General features: G+C 48.3%; 9 protein-coding genes across 9 annotated transcripts; 3 read left to right on the top strand and 6 right to left on the bottom strand.

Moving 5' to 3' along the window:
• Positions 1-156: 156 nt before the first annotated feature.
• Positions 157-2,739, bottom strand: ASPWEDRAFT_100705 (fanconi-associated nuclease 1; the record flags this gene model as incomplete). Its single annotated transcript, XM_040827323.1, has 3 exons — positions 157-666; positions 733-2,191; positions 2,252-2,739. 3 exons carry the CDS (start codon positions 2,737-2,739, stop codon positions 157-159), a joined length of 2,457 nt encoding a protein of 818 aa, XP_040695463.1.
• Positions 2,740-3,416: 677 nt separating this feature from the next.
• Positions 3,417-3,795, top strand: ASPWEDRAFT_167791 (DPY30/SDC1 family protein; the record flags this gene model as incomplete). The annotated part of the gene is made up of 2 exons (XM_040830199.1): positions 3,417-3,571; positions 3,699-3,795. 2 exons carry the CDS (start codon positions 3,417-3,419, stop codon positions 3,793-3,795), a joined length of 252 nt encoding a protein of 83 aa, XP_040695462.1.
• A 1,655-nt stretch (positions 3,796-5,450) lies between these two features.
• ASPWEDRAFT_35392 (RNA recognition motif domain-containing protein) lies at positions 5,451-7,169 on the bottom strand. Its single transcript, XM_040834220.1, has 4 exons — positions 6,835-7,169; positions 6,624-6,735; positions 6,202-6,557; positions 5,451-6,137 (listed from the first exon to the last, which is right to left on the bottom strand). The coding sequence occupies exons 1-4, from the start codon at positions 6,872-6,874 to the stop codon at positions 5,710-5,712; spliced, it is 936 nt and encodes a 311-aa protein (XP_040695461.1). The 5' UTR covers positions 6,875-7,169; the 3' UTR covers positions 5,451-5,709.
• A 250-nt stretch (positions 7,170-7,419) lies between these two features.
• Positions 7,420-11,527, bottom strand: ASPWEDRAFT_56799 (putative PHD finger domain protein). Its single transcript, XM_040838307.1, has 2 exons — positions 8,763-11,527; positions 7,420-8,702 (listed from the first exon to the last, which is right to left on the bottom strand). The coding sequence occupies exons 1-2, from the start codon at positions 11,258-11,260 to the stop codon at positions 7,574-7,576; spliced, it is 3,627 nt and encodes a 1,208-aa protein (XP_040695460.1). The 5' UTR covers positions 11,261-11,527; the 3' UTR covers positions 7,420-7,573.
• Positions 11,528-11,772: 245 nt separating this feature from the next.
• ASPWEDRAFT_35388 (uncharacterized protein) lies at positions 11,773-12,711 on the top strand. Its single transcript, XM_040834219.1, has 4 exons — positions 11,773-12,075; positions 12,116-12,119; positions 12,201-12,281; positions 12,350-12,711. Exons 1-4 carry the CDS (start codon positions 11,926-11,928, stop codon positions 12,439-12,441), a joined length of 327 nt encoding a protein of 108 aa, XP_040695459.1. The 5' UTR covers positions 11,773-11,925; the 3' UTR covers positions 12,442-12,711.
• A 272-nt stretch (positions 12,712-12,983) lies between these two features.
• ASPWEDRAFT_100823 (uncharacterized protein) lies at positions 12,984-14,449 on the bottom strand (the record flags this gene model as incomplete). Its single annotated transcript, XM_040827335.1, has 2 exons — positions 12,984-14,253; positions 14,334-14,449. 2 exons carry the CDS (start codon positions 14,447-14,449, stop codon positions 12,984-12,986), a joined length of 1,386 nt encoding a protein of 461 aa, XP_040695458.1.
• A 357-nt stretch (positions 14,450-14,806) lies between these two features.
• Positions 14,807-15,685, bottom strand: ASPWEDRAFT_285981 (uncharacterized protein). Its single transcript, XM_040833161.1, has 2 exons — positions 15,623-15,685; positions 14,807-15,516 (listed from the first exon to the last, which is right to left on the bottom strand). Exon 2 carries the CDS (start codon positions 15,437-15,439, stop codon positions 15,074-15,076), a length of 366 nt encoding a protein of 121 aa, XP_040695457.1. The 5' UTR covers positions 15,440-15,516; positions 15,623-15,685; the 3' UTR covers positions 14,807-15,073.
• Positions 15,686-16,611: 926 nt separating this feature from the next.
• On the bottom strand, positions 16,612-17,081 carry ASPWEDRAFT_179481 (uncharacterized protein; the record flags this gene model as incomplete). The annotated part of the gene is made up of 2 exons (XM_040831796.1): positions 16,612-16,992; positions 17,034-17,081. 2 exons carry the CDS (start codon positions 17,079-17,081, stop codon positions 16,612-16,614), a joined length of 429 nt encoding a protein of 142 aa, XP_040695456.1.
• A 1,476-nt stretch (positions 17,082-18,557) lies between these two features.
• ASPWEDRAFT_48280 (phosphatase PAP2 family protein) lies at positions 18,558-19,826 on the top strand (the record flags this gene model as incomplete). Its single annotated transcript, XM_040837086.1, has 4 exons — positions 18,558-18,591; positions 18,659-18,894; positions 18,961-19,675; positions 19,810-19,826. 4 exons carry the CDS (start codon positions 18,558-18,560, stop codon positions 19,824-19,826), a joined length of 1,002 nt encoding a protein of 333 aa, XP_040695455.1.
• Between the last annotated feature and the right edge of the window lie 1,367 nt (positions 19,827-21,193).

Raw genomic sequence — 21,193 nt, 5'->3', positions numbered from 1 at the left:
GAACCTAGTTGATCGTCGACTGCGGATGTCAATAAAAAAAATCTAATGAATAAATCAACGTTCCATTAACTATGCATTGTAGCTTGTAACAAATCAATCCAATCATATGTACATATATATACACCTGGGATAATAACATATACAACATGACAAAATTTATACAATTATAACCTCCCTCGCAACGGCATTACAAAGCTCAACCTTTACCCCAGCCCCAACAAGCACATGAATCCACAACCTCTGCGTATCACTCAACCGATCATTCTCCGACTTCACCTCCGCAAACATGACTTCCCTCTTCTCCAAATTCCAAAGAAACAGATCCGGAATCCCCCCACCACGCTGGCGGTACTCCTGAGCCAGAACCTTGCAAATGGTCGCCAGTGCTTCTCCACGGAAGCATTGCACAATCTCGACCAGGTCGTCTAGTTCGAAAGACCAGTCGATGCCGATTGCGCAGGTTTGCTTGGGGGATTCGCGGGCGTGAATGGCCCGGATTATGGCTTCGGCGTTGCCGTTGGTTATTTCTACTAAACGGTGGTTTATCTCGGAGGCTCGCGTGGGATAGAAGGTGTCGGTGTGGAGATCGAGTGGGCATGTTTGGAAGGGTGTTTGGAAGACATTTGGTACGTATGTGAATAGGATATCGAAGAATAGGTAGCCAAACTAGAGCCAGAATCAGTATCCAGGTTTGTGTGGTTCATAGACTAGAGTGCATGTGCAAAGACTTACCAAGGTCCTGACAATGCCACCTTCTGAATGGTAGCCTTTCCATCCATGGTCTCGATACCAGCTCAAACACATACTTTCAACTCTACATTCGCCTCCATCCTCTCTTTCATCAACCCAAACAGTTGGACGGCCTCGCTTAGATGCAGTGTCGCTGTTTGTTTTTTGTCCATTGCGGCCAGGTGATTCCTCTCGCTCGATGCGTATGCCCTCAATGGTACGTTCTTCGGGTTTAGCCAACATAACATGGCCGAAATCATGCTGCTCTCTTTTGACAACCTTGAGTGCTCTTTCGAGCTTTGAGATACGTTTCTGTAAATCAAAATGGTAGGTCAAGTGGCATTCAGGGTCTTCCAGGCCTTCCTCGCAAGTTCGAAGCGCAACCCTCTTCCAGTATTTTCTCTGGTTTTCCTCACTTCGCCCTTCGAATGGAGTGAGGGACCACATGTAGTGCTCTTCCAGAAGTGCTTTCCGCTGATACCATGCTCCGCGCCGTGCGGCATGGAACAATCGTTGGTCAAGCAGCTCTGTAAGAGTTTCATGTTCCTGTTTATACTCTTTAAATCGACCGAGTGAGTGAAGACCCTTATGGATGACCCTAGTATAAACCCAAGCCGGAGAAAAGCGGCGTAGATAGGCACCCTCTCCACTTTCATAGAGGGTTTCTTCTTTCTGCTGTTCTTGTTTGAGCAATGACTTCCACCGAGGATAGACTTGGTCACAAATGTCTCTAATCTGCTGCAACAGTTCATTAGTGGGAGTGCCATTGAATTCGAGAATATTATCTATTTCGAACTGTGTCCGTAAGGCCGATTCAAACTCTAGTAGAATCTCTCTAGACGGGAATATCGAATTGGAGCGACACACGATATAGTCTGGGAAATTCTTGCGTGATATTTTGGCAAGGATGATAGTGGTGAGTGACTTTTCAGACCATTCTGTAGATTTGTAAAAGACCAGATGCACACGTTCGAAAAGGTCAAGGGGCCCTGAAGCAAGTCTGATGCAATCCCCCGTATAGTCGAGGATCTTCTGAACAAAACGGCCATCCCTATTGACGGGTTGCACTGTGTTTGTTCCTTTGCCTTTCCAATCAAGGTCTGTCTGTGTTTGACTCGACTGGCGGAGGGCTGCCAGCAGCTCCTTTTTGTTCTTGCCTTGGACCTTTGCTTCTTTTGCGATGGTCTTTAATTCTTCGAGTAGTAACAGCGACGATGCTTCTTCTAAGTTTTTGATTTCTTCTGTTGCATCAGCAAATTTAAATCGATCTCTAGGATGTAATTCATCAATTGACTCCGCGTCTGCAGCAGCATTCCCGTGCGTTGATGCCACAGAGGCGTGGAGAATTCGAGTGCGCTGGAGATCGGCGACTGCACCAGGCAAGTCTGAGATATCTGAATGATAACCAAGTCTATTTATACGATGCCATGCTGAAGTTTTGCGTAGGAAGAGTCGAACATATCTATTCAATTGTAAGCATGACCCGAATATCAATAGCTCATATAATGAAACCTGAACGTACAGATATTGGGACTCATACGACAACTCTTTCCATTGCCTGAATATATCCATCTCCGCTTCATCAAATAGATGTGCTTCTTCATCCAGCACAGTTTCCAGTGCTAGATTGAAGGCATCCACGTAGATGGAGCTCTTGCCTTTTCGCCACTTGCCATTCTGCAGCCTTTCCTGAAGATCCGGTTCCTCATCCTGCTCTGCGGCATGGGATAGTTCATACTCTTCAATTGCCTTCTCATCCGTCTGAATTGCAGGAAGTGAAGATTCTAACTCCGTTTGGCTACCAGAAATAGGTGCGTCATCTCCAGCGGGGATTTCACCATCCTCAACTGGAGTCAGAGCATCGAATGTGTTTATCGACGGACTTGCTGGTACACTTTTATCACTCTCCCTATGGCTACTCTCACTCTGACTCGTAGTTTCTTCGTCAGTCTCGTGTTTTCTGCGCTTCACGGAGGAGCGTGGCGTGTCCCAGTAGTCCAAAAGGGACATGCTGCCACAGGGACATTGATAGGTGGTAACTGTAAGTGTCTCTACCCAATGATGGTACCAAATGTCTCCAAAACACGAATAACAATCATATCATGGCTTTTCGAAGCACAGTGTTGCCCATCTCGCTGCTGCCTCAGCGTGTCGTGAAAGAAACGCGAAGTCACCTGATCTTAATTGATTTTACGTCCATGTTTGCCTTGTTTGCATATCTCACTGCAGCTAAGCACAGCAGTCGGACCAAAAAACAGGCTTGTTGAGATCGATTCTATCTTGAATCTAATTGAAATGTACCTAATCTGAATCAAATAAATGTCATCATAACCATCTAGCACCCACCATGGCTGATGTATGTCTGTAAGATCATCTCTATATCCCCACAGTTACTATGGCGGCGGTGGGGGTAAAGCTTCCGCGACAAGAGAAGCTCCGCTCTACGCAATCGCCATCGTTCTTCCATCAGTTCCTGTGCTTTATTTTCATATCTTTCATATATCGTCTCTCTTCGCCAGAAGAACTAGACTTCCAAATCTCTGTGATCTAGGGAATATATTTGACATAATCTCTATTCCCAGCTACCTGCGCAACCGTCGACCAAAGAAACTTCCTCTGCGCCCACCACCACCCCCCATCCACAACCCGACTTGACGACCAGACCAGACGATAATAATAATCTCGCAATGGGCAATGACACCCCTACAAATGGTGCCGAAGCAGGCAACACCCCTTCCGCAGATCCGCCACTTCGACCTGGAGGTGCCCCGGCTCGTGTATACATGAATGAAAGAATCGTGCCTTACCTCCTAGAGGGCATGAAGAGCGTAACTAAGGAGCAGTGAGTAAATCAGCATGCTATTACCTAGGGAGGGGTATATTCAATCTTTGACAGATTGGGTCCCCGCCACTCCAGTCACTGTCTGTTCTCTTTTGTCTAGTACGTCGCTAATCTTGCTCAATTCTAGACCCGCGAATCCTCTCCGCGTCCTGGGCGAATTCCTAATCCAAAAAAGCAATGAAATCGAAGGCGGTGCACCTGGCTCGAAGAAGTCGCCCGAATAAACAACTAGATGCCATTGAAATAGCATCGTGCCAGAGGGCGCGCCGAGCCCAATCTGGGTTGAAAAGTAGATGCTGCCCCGGATCCGCAAATTCCCTTATAAGAAGAAAGAATGATGGGAATGATCGGAGACTGGAGTGTTACCCAGTCCTAGGAGCAATATGCAGACTATCGTGCCAGTTGTGGGGAGGATTTGGGGACATGAAAGGCATAACATGCACATGGTTCAATTCTCATAAGATGCTTATTGATACATGCTGGATTGAGTGGCTGCAAGTTTGTTTCTTAGATATGAAGAAACCTAATTACGGGAAGGTTGTATCCCAAGCTGGGGATAACCATTTCATGAAGCATAGCATAGCAGCTAGATATCGCAATCCACCAGAGACTGGGAGCTTGTATTTCGAATGGACAGGCAATAATATATATCATGAATACTCCGCTAGTTGGTTTCATACTCATCAAGATCATGGCGTTGCAGATATATTCCAATGTTGTGGTTGATATATATATGCAAACAAGGGTTATGGAAACACCAAGTTATATCGATCAAATATACAATCTACTGTTTACTACACGCGTGTGAAGATCAATGTTCAAGAAATTCATATTGTACTAAGGTATATGCGACATTAGGTGAAACGGCAAAGCCACCCATAACCTGTGGGTATAGTTTTCACAGCTTTAGAGAGCCTTTCAGTTGAACACCTGCTGTTAGTGCACCGTTACACAAAACAAAATTTTGGCTGTCTCTGATATGTAAACAAGGCAACGATAAGCGACCTGTGGAATGTAACCCTAGATTGGACTTGTGGGCCTCTCAAAAAAATAAGCAAGACACTCTGGAACACGCGGTGAAACTGATCGGAGGTGTTCGTGCTCGATCTGAAACAACCGCTGAAAGATATGGGGTAGCACTGCTGCTCTGCTTCCCTTTCTCCACAAAAAATCAGCTCTCACGGTCTAGGTTAGACCTTACCTTGAAGCAGGGCAGACCGGTCTGCTGAATGTGGACGCCTCCTATGGCAGAGGACAGCCAGCTGATAAGCAGAGCCGAAAGACCTGGTCAGAGTAATTGGAATCCTGATGGTCCGGAGATTACGTTGATCTTCTGCTGCTCGTCACCGGGATCTCTAAGAGCGTAAAAGGCTTTGTTGGTGTTGGCGATACTACAAGCACAGACAGAAAAAAGACCATGGCTATGGCGGACAGGCGAGTCATGGCCGGGATCCTTTTCTGGAGTGCTTCAAAAGAGGCGTAGGAGAAAGTGCTCAAGAATATTCTTGGAATGGCCTGGAAAGACAATGTGCTTTTTATGTGTTTCTGGCCGAATACAATCGAGTCGTTACGTATAGGAGGTGCAAAGACGCAACAAGGCGAACAGCTGACTATCGAAATAACGACCAGATTTCCGGAAAGTTGAAAATGTAGTAGTGCTGACCCATGAGATAATCCGAGGAATTACAACGTTAATGTAGATTTCGTTTCCTTTTTTCCCTGCCGCCAAATTTCCCGCGGTGTTTCGAGCGAATTAACAAAAGAAAACATCATCCAGTGACCGAAGAGCGACGACAGACTTTTTGTGTGAACAGTTGAAGGGTTGGTCGCGAGACTGATGGCGTTCCGATTTCGCCGAGATGACATGTAATCCGACTTCTTTTTTTTTTTTTCTTTGCTTATTGGTGTAGGATGAAAACAGAAATAACGACGCCTCACCGTCGCTCGTCGACTGAAAGGGATACCGCATTAAATAGAAAAAGAGAAACCATAAGGGACACGAGAGAATTGAACATCGTGAAAGAAACGCAGAGGGGGTAGAGCAGAATCAAAAATGGGCGTGTTTAAAAGCAAGAACTAAAGCGTTGGGTGCTTCAACTGGGTACGAGGACCGAGGATTTTATCATCAGTTCACTCACCTACCGGGCAGCATATCTGTCTTCGCCACCACGGGGTTCATAGGAGCGGCTAGCATAAGCGTCGCGGGCAGGGGGGGCCGCTTCATAGCTGGGAGGGTTGGCATCACGGTCGTAGTAGCTGCGACGGTCATCTCCTCCTCGGCGGTCATCCCGGCGGTCGTCACGGCTGTAACGGTCCTCACGAGAAGCGTAGCGGTCGATACCACCACCGCCGCCACGGTAGCCGTAGTCATCACGGCCGCCATAGTCGCGGCGACCGTAGTCACCACGGTAGTCACGACCGCCGTAGTCACGGCCACCGCGGTCACTGTAGGAGTCGTAACGGCCGTAGCGGTAGTCATCATGGCGGCGCCAGCTACCTCCGTATCCGCCACGGCGGTCATCGTAGCGGTCACCACCACGGCCACCACGGGGAGGACCACGGAATTCTGCAAAAGAAAATTGTAAGTCAACCGAATCCATCGCAAATTCGACTGGAAAATGAAAACATACCACGCTTGGGGGGACCGAAGTATTTGCCGGGGGTAGGAGTTCTGGGACGGCTACGGCGAGCCTTCTCAATGCTCAGAGTTCGGCCTTCAATGACCTCACCCTGGAGGCCCTCCTTGGCGGCATCAGCCTGCTCGGCGGTAACCATCTTGACGAAGCCAAAGCCACGGGATTCCTTGGTGTGAGGGTCCAGCATGATCGAGCAGTTCTCGACATCACCGTACTTCTCAAAAAGGCGCGAGATATCGGATTCAGTCAGACGGGGGTGAATGCCAGTGACGAAAAGGTTGGAGCCAGTGTTGACAGCACCCTCTTCATCTTCCATGAGAGCTTGCTTGCGGGGGTCGGCAAGAGGAGGACTAATGCATCATCCCAGGTCAGTTTGTTGGGTCGACCACAGCTAGCTTTACTGATCAATGACATACCGGCCATCCATGCGGTCATCCATGCGGCCATTAGGAGATCGGCTGCGGTCGCGGTCACCCCGGGGCTCGTCGCGAGGAGATGCGCTGCGGTTGCGTTCATAACGGGGCTCGTCTGTAAGCCGGAGAAAAATTCGAAGTCAGTCGACCGTTATCATCCAAGGGAGGCGAGAAAAAATCGAGCCGGACACCAAAACACAACCATCAAACATACCGTCGTAGCGACCGTTCTCGTGATCATACTCTGTAGCCATGATGACAGAAATTGAAAAGAAGGAAGGATTAAGGTGAGAGTTGTTGTGAAGCAAAAGTGAAATAGATTATTATCACAGCGCGCGACGCACGTCCAACCCAGCAGAGCACAGAAGAAAAAACTCAACGATCGACGCTGGGGATTGTAACCAAGACGAGGTGTCCAGGAAACTCGACAAAAGCCCAAAGATGATTAAACACTTTGGGAAGAAAGAAGAAGAAGAATGGAAAGCTCCAGGTCAAAGGAAGGGGGATGGTTGATGATGGGGATGGAGGAAGGGGGAGAGAAAAGACGAGCAGGTTAAGAAAGGCGGCCTTAGTGAGCAATTCCAGACTCTGGGGCGGCTCTGCGGTGGATAGCGCCAAGCCTGCTGCTGTTGCAACAAAACAACAACAACCAGCTGCGATCGTCGCTGATTATTGTTTCTATTTTGAATGGAGGGCTTTAAGCTTGCAGATCGAGTCTAAATATCGAAATTATGCAGAGGAATCAATCTTGAATGCATTATTATCGAGTGGAATCTACCAAAGAAAGCTGAACCCGCCAATTCCCAGTAAAGAACAAGTAAAAGAAAACAAACGCCTGGCTTTCCTGTTTCCCAGAGTGACGGAAAAAATAAAAAAAAAAAAAGTAAAGAACGAAGCAAAAGAGCGAATCAAATCATGACAGATGCACATCATGCAATTAAAACAGCAGAAACTCATTTAAACCCACGCCACCGTCTGCGAGTGCGATGGACTTTGACCCCATCCTCTTCCGCTGCGGGAGCATCTGGAGCAGCCGTTGTTGTTCCATTCGTCGTTGTTCCTTCGACTTCATCATCGACTAAGTCCTTCAATTCCTCCTCGTCAAGTTCACTGAGCTCTTCACTCATGCCGCGCATGACATCTCGTCCTGTCCATCGTTCCTCGTGGATCGTGGTGCCCACCGGATCAAAGGGCTGCATGTACCACTGAACACCACCTTGCGACAATGGAAGCTGCTGATCCCCTTGGAAGCTCAATGGAGGCGTCGGCGGCCCTTTCTGAGCCACGGCCTGCTCGCCTGAAACATCTGGGGTATCGCTATCGTTCTTGGTTTCCTCGGTCGCAGCCGGCTGAATTTCTCCAGTAGACTCCACGGTGGCAGAGGGAACATCTGCACTCGGATTCTCGGGTTCCTGCGGTTCTTGCGCTGGAGCCTCTGCGGCTGTTTCAGTCATAGGAGCCTCAGGGGCAGGTGCCTCCGTAGTCGGGACATCCTGTTTTTGGGATTCCCCAGCAGGCTCAGGAGGATGAGTCGTTTCAGCGTCAGCGTCAGGCATAACCGTATCGCCTGTCTGGTCGGGTAAAGTGTTGACATGAGCCCCCTCCCGGAGTTCTGACTTTGCGGGCTCTTCGTCACCATCAACCTTTTCCTCTGTGCCGTTCGGAAGGTCGGTTTTTTCAGGACTATCTTCACCGGCCGGCCCTGCGGAATCGACAAAAGAGTCTCGACGAAACAGGACGTTATGCTCAAGAAGATTGTCTAGTTCTTTCAACTCCTTCTCAAACGGTTTGCGATTCAACTCGCTTTCTTTCCTAATCGCGTCTTCTAGTCCAGGCTGAATAGCTTTAATGATCCGCTTTGCTAATTTTCGCTTTTCCCGCTGCTCTAAGCTGAGTTCCGGAGCGCGCCCACTGATCTGCATCTGAAGCTCGGCCGTATCCCCGGCGGGCTGGACTCCGATCTCTGATGTGAACACGCCGGCCAGATCGGCCGAAAATGCTGCAACTGATGTGTAGAATCGTTGTTCTACTTTTGACCGTATAGACATTAACCCTTCCCTAAATATTCTCTTTCCATCGAGACTGCAAATAAAAAAAAGTTAGCAATGACTCAATTTTGCTCAGGCGAAAATAAATGCTTACCCCTGCGCCTTTTCAAGAATGGGCCAAAGGAGCGGGAATATAGGAAAGTAGACAGTATCGACAACATTCCGGAGCATCTCCGCATCCTTCAACTTCTCTCTTTCACGATTCCTAACTTGATCGCATAACATCCTCAGGTTTTCCAAATCCTGGTGAAGTCGCTCACCAAACTCGATGCGTCGCTGTAGTCGCTTGCCTCCTGCAATTCCCATTGCCACATAGTCTCTTCTTGTCATTTCCATGGACGAGAAGGTCTCGAGCTGTAGTTGCAGCCGCTTCAAAAGCGCTGCTCCTCGTCGCGCTTCACGTTTGAGAGTCCAGTATTTACATGCATCTTCCGCGTACTGCTTTCTCTGACGAACAGTAAAGCGCTGAAGAGAGGCCGCAACGGAATTCAGGAGAACCTGGGGTATAACGGGAGCGCCAGATGGTAGCTTCCAGATTGTCTTGGGTACAGCAATTCGCTTCCGCTTGTTACCACCGACGGTAAGAGTTATTCGTGGTGTATGCATCCTCTGGCCGAAGTCATCTCCATGATCGCATCCTAACGGGTGGGATGGCTCTAATGACAGAGCTGTCGCTTGACTATCACCCCATTGTCTACCTTGCATGGTAGTCCGATAGTATTCGATAGCATCTGCTGTAGCAGCATCCGTACCGTGCTCTCTCCGCCACTCAGGAGGGACATGCTTGTCACAGAAAGCCTTGAGTAAATGAGAATCCATGATCGCAGGAGTGCCATGGCCAGACTTCATCTTCAAGTATAGCTGCGCTCTCCTTGCGCAGGTAACATGGAATGCAACGAAACAATTCTTGTTGCTACATTGGATTGAGGAGCCCATTCTTTGCCGACAGATGTAGCAATGAAGCTTCCAACGACTCTTAGGCACCTTTTCAATATCAGTAATTGGTTCCATCAGCGATGGGTTGCCAATCGACACTTCCGGAATCCAAATAGCACAGAGTAGATGTGACCATTTCGAGGTAGTAGTCTGTTTGAAAGCACCTTCGGTATTCGGACAGAAGATGCAATTGACCGACCCTCTTCCGATAAGCTGGCACTTGCGACACAGCCACTGGCCCTCGGGGATGAAAGGAACACCATAACACTCCTGATGCACTGCCAAATCACACCCGTCGCAGAAAACAATGGCGTTGGAATTTTCACAATCGCCATCGTCACAGATAGCGCACTTGGTGTCCTGTTCTTCACCTGGTCCGGTGATTTCTCCATTAACAGCAGCTGCCGAGCTGGAACGAGGGCGTTGCGTTTGCGGGGGCTTGGGATTCGGTTTGGGTATGCGTTTCTCAAGTGCATGCCACTCTTTCTCGATTTTGGTCATGGTAATCTCAAACACCGCTGGTTTAATGGGTTCCAATTGGTCCTCTCGTCGTTTTGTGTTGTAATCTTCGAGCCACTTTTCGTCCTGTTCGTCCATATCATACTCTACTCTACCCACTGCAGCGTTCACTTCTCCATCCGTGGCCACCGAATGCATTGTATCCAGATCGTCTTCTTGCGCTTCCGCCATTCGGACCATCTGTCTGTCATGACGAAGGAAAACATCGCTTTCTTGATATCCCACGCTTGCCATTGTGCGATCAACATAGTTCTGCTGTCCAACCCCAGGTTGATCATAGAAAGTGAACGGATCCCGTATCCGAAACGACGGTTTCGGGAGCGTTAGCCTCTCACGGGGATTCGGACCTGGAGGCGGAACTGGAACGGGCTTTGGATCATGCTGGGCACGAAGAGCAGCGAGGATAGCCTCTGGACGACGTGGAGGGCGCCCTGGGCGGCGCTTGACAGGAGTAGGAGACGGGGCTTCATTTTGAAGGCGCATGATTTCAGCCAATGTATCTTTCTCGCTCGTGATGGGTTCGGCATTGGCGGGCGTGACTGGCGGACGTGGGCCATCCACCTCTTCTGAACTGAAAACCGTAAACTTGGCTTCAATATCCAGGTCCGGGTGAAACTCCTCCCAACCCCGCTCTTCTCGCGGTTTGTAACCATCTCCCTGTTGTAGCGCAAGGGCAGCAGCCGTCGAAGAAGTGTAGCGACCACGATTTTGACTCTTCTCCCTTCTCAACCGTGCCGACGGTGGTGTTGCAGGTACAGGCGGGGGTGGCGGGGGGAGTTGAATGGGCGGCTTGATAGACTGCTGAGCAGGTGATTCAACAGCATCAACGGGTTCGGCAGGATTCACAGGCTGGACAGGTTCCTGAACCGACTGAGACTTCGATTCTCGCGGACGACTCCGGGAACCCGACGAGCTACGTCGAATAGGACTCGGTTTCGGAGCCGGTGTCGTTTCCTTCCCATAGATATCAATATACCTCCCGCCTCCTCCAGGACCACCAGGGACGTATTTTCGTTTCTTGGGCGGAGGACCTTCGCTGCTGACCTCGGTGTCTGATGCCTTGAGTGAAATCTTTGGACGGTTTTTGGCCGGCCGGCCGGGAGGCGCCCGGAACTTGGATGTAGAAAGCGGTGCCATGTTCTTCTTTTCGCAGGGTTCCTAATGTATTATATCACGATAAATAGAGGGGGGCGAAGAGGAGAGAAAACGAGTGAATGGGGGATGTGTTTGTCGTCTGAAAGCCAACTGAGCAGCTCAGCCTTTCAAATTCCAGTCAAAACAAGTTCAAATCGCGCCGTATCGTAAGGGAAAGGGAGACCAGAAAAGAATAAAGATATAACTCATAGCTTTGAAAATTCAATAATTCAACAATGAAATGGACCGGAAACCCCCTCAACAGCGACGGCGAGGGGATGGGAACTGACGCGAAGGCGAGGAGTTGTCCGTTATCACCTGTCACCGTTCGGCGCTAGCCGCTCCTGGACTAAGTAAGCCAGCCGAATGGAATGAATGAATGAACCACTCAAGGCGGAGACTCCACCATTCCCATCCAACAACGCGGAGCTTCACAGTTCGTGGGAACTTGTTGTTCACAGGCTATTCGGTTCGTTTTCTGTGCCAGCAAATCTACTTACTGCACAAAATGAGCGGCCCTGGCGAAGACCGGTAAGTGCTTGATATCACTCTCCAATGATTCCTCGTCTATCGTCTACTTTGTTTTTGGGTGCCTGACCTTGCATGTGGTTTTCTCTAGATGGCGCGGAGGTCGACAACCGTCGCAGAGACAATCCGGCCCCAGGGGAATGGGCGCTGGATCACGCGGTGGTCAGAATGCGAATGTGGGAAATGCCTGGGCAGATTCGCGTGAGCAGGGTCTTGCAGGACCAGCCCTTGAGCATGTACCCGTTCGTGGCTTCAACTCTGCAGAGGCAAAGAGAGCTCTCAGGAAAGGTATATCGCATTCCCCCTAATACTTCCAATAGCGCTTCGCTAACAGGATATCGCCACACAGGTCCAGGAGGTACATGAAAATCCCGTTTCTCGCCAAATCAGACTCAGCGTACTGACACGACCACACCAGATGCGAAAACACCCATCTACAAACCCACAGGAAAAGATGCGAATAACAACAAGGCCGGCGGTCCTTGGGGGTCGAAGCGTACGTTACATATACAACTTTATTCCCCCGGGCCATGATTTGGTTGAGCCTTCATTAACAAGCTACAGCCAACACAATGGCCAACGGAAAGGACTTCTTTCTCGAACTCCGCAAACAAATAACCACCCTTCGACAAGGCGGAAACGTCGCAGGAGGTTGATTACGATTATGACTTTCTTTTTTTGTGCGAACAAACGTACTCAAACAACCGATACTAGTGATTTTTGCTCTCTCCTGAGACAAGGCGAGAGGAGGGGTTCAATGGCAGCTCCATTACCCTAAATATGTCCTTCATTCGTATCGAATGACGGCCTTGAGAGGGGTTTCATATCTGCAGTTAACTGGTGTAGTTAATTCCACCAGACTGGAGACGCTTGAGGCCCAGTGCGGAGTCCGCTGATGGGGGTTAGGGTTAGTTGGCCCTGGTTTATGGGAAAGAGATATATTTTAGGTAGTGTGCTTTCTTTTATCCCAGGGACAGAATGGATATCATTATGGGTAACTGCGGTTGGATTCCTCTGACGTCTGTTCTCGGTACTTTTACGAAAATGCAATGAAATACGTTATGAATGTGTTTGATTATACTATATCGTAGCTATTATACATATGACAGACAGAGTGAAGTGGCAACTACAACGGATGGGGTATCGCTAGGTAGTATACATACTGTACATTGGCAGGGTACCCGGAGGGAAGGTCTTTTTACATCTTCATCCACCCACTCGGGCCCAAAACCCCACCATCATCAGCCCGCGGATCAAGCGTCCACTTCCTGAGCGCACGACAGCTAAGATCCGTCCGCCATCCCGCCTCGAACATCTCAATCCCAGCCCATCCAATCATGGCCGCGTTATCGGTACACAGGTACGGTGGGGGCGCGACGATATCGACATGTCCGAACCCGCGGACATCGAGGAATGATCGGAGCACCGTCATGAGGAAGCGGTTAGCGGCGACGCCACCGCTAACGACGAGAGTCTTGATTTCTTCAGATCCAGTATCCTTTTGACGAAGGGCTTCGAGGGCGATGATGGTTCGCGAGGCGAGATGTTCGAAGCAGATGCGCATTGATTCGCGCGCCAGCGCAACTCGCTCCTCGTGGGACATGCTCTGACCAGTTTTCTCTTTTAGAGAGACCAGTTTCGTCACGGCGCTTGCTATGGATGAAAAGCTGAATTGCAGATGGCGGGTATTGGCGAACGGGGTAGTCAGAGACCAGCCCCAGGGGCTTTCATGTTTGATTTGTTCTTCTCCGCGAGTCATTGGGGGGCGGTAGTCGGCGTAGTCGATGCTACCGTTTGGAAAGGCAAACTGTTCCAACACTTTGCCGTACATGGTACTCTTTGCATTCTGGAGTAGATCGGCAGGGAGGATCTCTCTCGCCGATTTATCAAGGGATTCCCCAACAGCAATGTCAGCACTAGACGCCATAATCTCATGCTCTGTAATCGAAGCCGACTTGACAAGAATCGAATGACCACCAGAGACGAGAATAGAAAGGAAAGGAAACTCAGGCGTGGTAGCCTCCGACGACGTCGTTTGATCTCGATTCAACGAAGACACAAGCCGCGGAGTAAGAAGATGCGCTTGCATATGGTGAACACCAACAAACGGAACCTGCCACGCAACCGACAACGCTTTCCCCGTATCCAACCCAACAGAGAGATTGGACCGCATCCCGGGACCTCTAGTAGCAGATACGAAATCCGGTCTTCGGCGAGCTTTCCCATCACCCAAGTGTATCAACGCAGATTTATCATTCTTATTTTCTGTCGGCACTGGTAGGTAAGATAGGGCCTTGTGAACTAGATTGGCGAGATTCTCCTGGTGCGACTCTAGGGCTAAGATCGGATGGATGCCACGGTATTCTCTCGAATCAGCCGTCACATTCTCAAGAAAATGGACCTTTGCGGTCCCGGCGGAGGTATTATTCTGGTTATTCTTTTCAACAATCGCAACCGAGGTATCATCACTAGAGTGGGTAATTACAAAAAGTTAGCCAAAACCTTTCCAGTAACTCTTAAGTTTTGATCCTCGATCCTCGGGCCTTACCAAGATGTTTCGATCGCAAGAGTGAGCAGACCCCTATATTGAGAGAACAAGTCCCTCTTTGCGATAGCGCCGAGGGACCTACGAAAGGTCCCAGCAGAAGTTCTCAAATTCAGCATTGGAGAGCGGATGGGAAGAGATGTTTGTTTCGGCTTCATGCGGAGAGAAGCTGCTTTGGCGGAAAAGATCTTGGATCGCGCACGGGCCATGGAAGCCCTGAAAGGGTGCCCTAATGTCTAAAAGGGCAATAGGATTGGAATGATACTGGATGAGATGAACTGACTTGGTTTATTATGAATATTGTGTATCAGGTGTACTAGTACTGCTGTTTGAAAAGCTGATCTACCATAGAATATAAATAGCTACGGAGTACTTCATAGTGTAACGATTGAACGATTGTCATTCAGTTGGTCAAGCTAAATCATCAAAAATATGATCATCACGTCATTATCATAATAGTCTTCATATACAGCCCTCATTTCCATCAAAGCGTTCATTCGCGTGGCAACAGCCCTGATCATCCGAAATCCCGCATTGACAGTTCCATCAAAGCTGCCCTGGCAACCAGACTGCTGCACATTGACTTGTCGAGCCGGAGTCGAAGCCGGGCGTGGCTGTGGGTCATCATAGAAGAGCGGTATACAGGCTCAGACAGACTCTGACTCTCTGGCCTTGCACTCCTCGATCCGCCCGTGGTTGAATTAAAGTGGTTTTTGTTGTCATCGGAAAGGATCGACAGGGATTCACTCGCGCACTATCCATCGTCGCTCTTCACGCGACAATTTGGTGTAGTTGCCATAATATTCTTCGGGATTCTCAATTGGCGTCACGGCGTGGACGACGGGGGTGCCCTTGAACTGGATGTGCTTGGCTGAGCCAGAAGAGCCGGGTTGTTTCTTGAGGATGCTCTTGGACGAGCAGGAGTTGGTGTACCCGTAAGAAGGCACCTGCAGCGAGGAGAATCTGGCAGCACCAGGACTAGCAGCAGCAGGAGAGATGGGAGTGCGAGGCAGACCGGGAGACTTGAGCGACAGCGAAGGTCGGGTGGAAGTCTGGGCAGTAGAGATGGACAAGGACAGCTTGGGTTTGGCAGCACGAGCAGCGAACATTGTGAAGGTTGCAATTGAAGATTGAAGAATAAACAATGTGTAGAGACTGCTGAGTGGATGGATGGAATGTTATTAAATAAGGACGACGTGTAGTGGAGACTTTGGTCAACAAAGACTTTCCAAACAAAAATAAACACGCAACGTGTAAAATGAGACTATTATGTAGTTATTGACGTAGTGGAAAAAGAAAAGTGATAAGCGCTTGGGCCAGCCAAACGAACCACTCTAAGATGAAAATAGAACAGAAAGGGAAAAATTAGAAAAACTTCAAACAGACAATGTCAGAAAGAGAGAAAAGTTGCAGGACAGCCCAGGGAGATGCGCGGCTATATAGTCGCCCAAGGACAGCCCAGAGTCTCAGATTGAAGCAGAGGAAGAGGGCAAAAGATGGGAGAATCCGAGCGACAGAGAGGGGAACGGGAGAGCACAGGCGGGGATGCACCCTCCACAGCCAATAACCACTGCAGTCGCCTCTCTAAGCGCCCAGGAGCTGCGAGACGATGCACGACACATCCTCCCATCACGCTGGAAAGGCCAATGAAAACGGGAGGCAGCAGGTTCATCCCAAAAAAGAACTTAAAAGTGGGAGTGGAATGTGTGATGGATCATGGTGTGTTGGAGTGGCAAGTTGAAGCCAAAGACTCTGCAACACCCCAGACAGACTGCTGCAGAATCTGATCATAGTGGCAGCAGATTAATGGAATTGTCTGCATAACGAAGATAATGAAGAAGATGATTCAAAGAATGCTTCCATTATCTTGATGAAATTGATGAGAGACAAGAAGTGGAACACCCCTACTCCGTACTGCCATAACCATACTACCGAAGTATTCTGAATGCTTCTACTGATACTAATTGGCCATCAGGGATGGATCCATCACCATCTAAAAACTTAAAGATGGCCAATGCCAGAATGATATGAATTTAGACTGCCCAACTAGGATGATGCCAGTGATTGCCCATACCCCAGTCTCTGCATCACAGTCACCGTGCTATTAATATGCAGCCATCTTCACCTCTTCGGATCCTGTCCGTCTTCACACCGCTCATAAATATGAAGCGGGGAGAAAAATTCTTCTTCCAGTTACTGTAGCAATCGAGGGGAAGTGAGAAATAGTCCCTTGGTTGAGTCCTGCAAATCATCAGGAAGCCCCATACTCTCGATGAGACAATTAGACTCCTTTCCCTGTATAATCGGCATTTCTATGCAAATTCACTTGCAAAGCACCGACTTCTGCTCTCCCATTTAATAAATATCGGAATAACCTAGAAAAAGCATGCATGGCTGCAGCCCAATCGTCCTTTAAAGACAGGTTATAGCCATGTGTAAACTTCAGATCAAAGTCCTCATTCTCTGGAAGTCCCTTTAAATGGACTCTGGAAATCACGTCGGCTGTAAAGAATCCACGGGCAATATAGAGATATATCCCATGGAAGCCCATGACAAAAACCTCCTGATCCTGGATACCCATTTTGATGTTTTTGGCAAGCTGTCCTAGCATTATACTGAGAATGTCGCCCACAAATTCACCCCAAGTCTGACCTTCAAACCACTGAATTTTTTAGCAGAAGAAATGGAAAGGTTTGTACATACACCAGCATAAGAGATGATTGGCACGGGCTGTTCCAGAGGACCGACCATGACAGCACCCTCTGGTATAGCAGCATATCGCGTTTTGCCAATCACATATTTGTTTTTGAATTCAGTGGGGAAACCAGAGGATTGTCAATGGGTATAATCTTGACTGGAAGTCAGACGGCTTACTGGATTTTGAACCCTTGCTCTTCCAGGCCTTCGAGATTAAAATAAATAGACTGCATCAGTACCCTCAGCATCATACCCTGGGATCAGATAAAATTGGTATAGTACTCTCTCGTAGCCACTCTCCAGTTCTTCCTGGGCAATGTAATGGTAACACTTGGCTGCAAAGTGCTTGTGATTTCCATGTTGCTACCCCTTGTAACTGAAAACGGAGGGTATCGAGTTGATAGAAAAAATCCCTAAATTCGTCCTTGTCTCTTGGCCAATTTCTTGTGCAGTTTTCCTTTGAAACATGATCATGCTGATATACCCAAGGTATCAGTCCCTCGGCATCTTTTTCTTTGATAATCTGTTAGTTTTGATAAAGACTTGAGTTATCACAGGGGAGAGTTCCATACCTTCTTTTTCGATATCTATCACTCGGGGACTAGTCCATCAATACCCACAATCTCAGAGTGAACAGTTACTGACATGTCTTGGATGGGATATTTCCACTTTAGCGCAACAAGACAGTCTTGCAAAACAGTACTCAAAGAACAAAGTAATCAACATTCAGAGCTCATATCGAAAGTATCTATAGTCAAGTCATGCTGCCCCCTGCATACAAATCAGGCACACATCGAAAGTCACATGATGGAGGGGATATTGGACAACAACTCTCTGCCCTGAATAACCCCGGACCATTTTAAAATTCCCTTGGGCCTTTCACACTGGGCATAATATCAAGGCACGAGGAGTTTTATTGCTCTAGATAGCTAATCAAAACGGTTACTTCAACTTGGCTTTCTGCGAGGCTTGTGTTCCCCAGCGTGATGCATGCCGGCGCGTTCCGGAGATGACGGTTGTGGCAGTTTTCTAAATTGAGGAGATAGTAGTATGATATCGATCCACAGTAGATCCGATGTGCAATATCAAGCTAAATATTTCACACTAAATCCATAAGGCTTTGATGAGATTACGAATTCCTAATTTCAGCATTAGAAATGATTGGCTCTTTGCATTGATGTCGACGTAGCACAAATCATCTGACAACAAGGCTGAGTCTCTGATGTTCAAAGCATTCATTTCATTATAAGTATGCGATAGTGTCTGTGCGATCTGCTCGATACATCACACGGCCATAAATAATCTCTAGCCTATCTTCCGGATCTCTGGACAACAGACTATCGAAAACTATTGTTGTTTATTGATTGACCGCCGCTTGTCTCGCAAACTCCACCTTTCTTTGTTTCCTCTCGCCGCGACAGAATATGCTGGTGACTTGGCAGTCTTCTTTTATATTGCTGCCAGCTTGAGTTTCGAACAACCCAACCACGAACGCCCCGTGCTTTTGTTTATCAACTGATACTCAGTGCAATGGGGAAAGTGAAAAATATCCTCGAACCACTTGGTATGTTGACTGCGACAACCTGACCATGTCACATTGAGGTACCTGTTCTGACAGCCTTGTGTAACAGCGATTGTTCTCGTCTTCACCGTCGGAACCCTCATCAACAGACGCAAGAGCTCCAACAAGCTACGACTACCCATCGGACCTGAGACCCCCTTGCTGAGAGAGGAAACAAGAGAAAGCGATGCATCCGAAGATTCCAACCGGGAAGCCCGGACGGAGTCACGTTTGACGATTCAGTCGCGGTTTTTGGCTTATTTCCCATTCTTGATCGAGATATGGTACTGGTTGCTCACATACTGGGTAATGCATGGTCAACTCCACTCTCAACGTCACTGGCAGTGAAGCTAACCTATGACGACATATTAGATCTATCAAGGGTTGCGGGCTGTTTCTGCGAGAGCAATTGATGGGCACACGGCCATATTTGACGGTGCTCAACAACATGCCATCCAGATCCTCTCTGTGGAACGGTTTCTTCACATCGACATTGAGCTATCCGTTCAACGGTTCGTGCTTAACCGAGCACCATGGTTGATGGATATCCTCGCCCAGATCTACTACTCGCACATTGCCCTGGGCGTCGTTTTTCTGGTTTATTGCTACACCTGCCTCCCACGCGGCCAGTACCAGGGCATTAGACGCACGTTGGCTCTCGAAAATGCCATCGCATTCGTGATATTTACTGCGTGGCGATGCTCGCCCCCTCGGCTGCTGCCCAAGGAATACGGCTTCGTCGATGTCCTACATGACAACAAGTCCGGGTCTTCCTGGACGCACAATAAATTCCAGCTTACCATCGCAGCGATGCCGTCGCTGCATTTTGGAAACTCGCTTTTCATTGCGTTTTGTTTGATCAGATTCAGTCCGCACCGGATTCTCAAGGTCATTGCGCCTCTGTGGCCGATGATGATGCTGACGACTATCGTTGCGACGGCGAACCATTTTATCCTGGATGCTGTGGTTGGGGCTTGTGTGATTGCTGTCGCATACAGGCTGAACCGTTTCATTTTAATCCTGCTGCCTGTGGAGAGAGTCTTGTTCAAAGTGCTCTGTCTTAAGAAACCCGAGGAGATACATGAAGGTCAAAAACAGCCAGATAAAGATGTCGATGACAGGACTGTACAATGATCGACTCAGCTAGTGAAGAATAGCCCTACTCATATATATACGAGCCGGTTATTCCGGTTGAGCACTATAAATATGTCTGACGTGCAGATTGCCATCCTGAATAGTCTAGCCGATTTTCGATATCATCTCCAGAATTAAATTAAAAATCAGCCTGGTTTTACTGTACCTATGGAGTTCTCTTCCTGAATGGGAAGGTTTAACCATAATCGACACCCAGGTCTGCCTTGGATTCTAGGCATCGATGATGCGATCCTCCTTACATCTGTCACACCTACATTGTTGTGATATGCCATCTTCATCAACTGACTTGTGCTTCATAACCTGTTTAGAGTAAGGAATGCCCATCGACTTCACTGAAGCATTCTTCTGAAGACTGTACAACGATATTGTAGATACTCAGCATGAACAGCCATACTGTAGGTACCACCCATAGTAGTATAAGTACTGCACATCCAGCACGGACGAGTCTCCTCCGCATCCACCACAAAGACCAGCAGAGGAAAAAAAAAAAAAAAGCAAAGAAAACGGATCGGGATTAAAAACCCATTGGGCAATTTTCGCGGCTTCTCCAATTTTTTCCCTTTTCTGCCTCAGGCCTCAGGCCGCCACTCTCGGGATTTCTCCAATTTTCTTTTTCTTTTTTTTTTCTGTCGGACCCGCATGACTCCGCACCGACAAGGCGACGAGGAACGGAGATTCGCGGGCGCAGGGTGGGATAGACATCGAGTAGAGTAAGTGAGAAAATATCGGGCCGATACTTTTCTGTCAGATGAGAGTGTCATGTGAAATAAAGATCTTTTATCATGCAGTAGTTTGGACAGGGGAGGGAGGTGGTAGTAGCTAGATCCCTGTTATACATACTGGATAGCTGTTCACTCAGCAGTACAACTACACATAAAGTATGTACAAGACGTACAATATAACGTGACAATTAACATAATATGCAATGTCATACTAGATACAACACCAACGAGGTAAAAGAACGAACTTTTCAGGTGAGCCGAATCGAAACAAAATCGAAACAAATCTGCTTGGGTTAGTTTATTGGGTGTGTCCCGCAGTTGCCGTGGCTCACTCTGTCAGGACGGCCTTTCCCAAGGAACCATTTCCCCCCCTGGTGGGATATCATCCTTGGGTCGGATGAACCGCGATTATCGTACATATGACAATCAGATGAATCTCAAACAAGTACAACTTCAACTTCATTTGAATTATCTATGTACAGCAGAGATGAATAAATAATAATAAGAAAGATGATGATAATCATAGCTGAACTAGATGGAGACTGCGGAGACACTCAGCTCAGCTGGACGAAAATCGGCCCCAAGTCCGACGGGTAAATCCAGCCCTCCAGGGGCGGTGAGGCATGGCTTTGCTTGTGACTCGCGTGGCCAAAACGATGGGTTTTATTACCCGTGGTAATAATAAATAATAGCAAAGGGACCAGGGCAGAAAAAATTAAATAAAAAGA

Source organism: Aspergillus wentii (assembly GCF_001890725.1).
Source record: "Aspergillus wentii DTO 134E9 unplaced genomic scaffold ASPWEscaffold_1, whole genome shotgun sequence".
In the NCBI taxonomy this organism is placed as follows: domain Eukaryota; kingdom Fungi; phylum Ascomycota; class Eurotiomycetes; order Eurotiales; family Aspergillaceae; genus Aspergillus; species Aspergillus wentii.
This window is presented reverse-complemented; position numbering and strand designations above follow the sequence as displayed.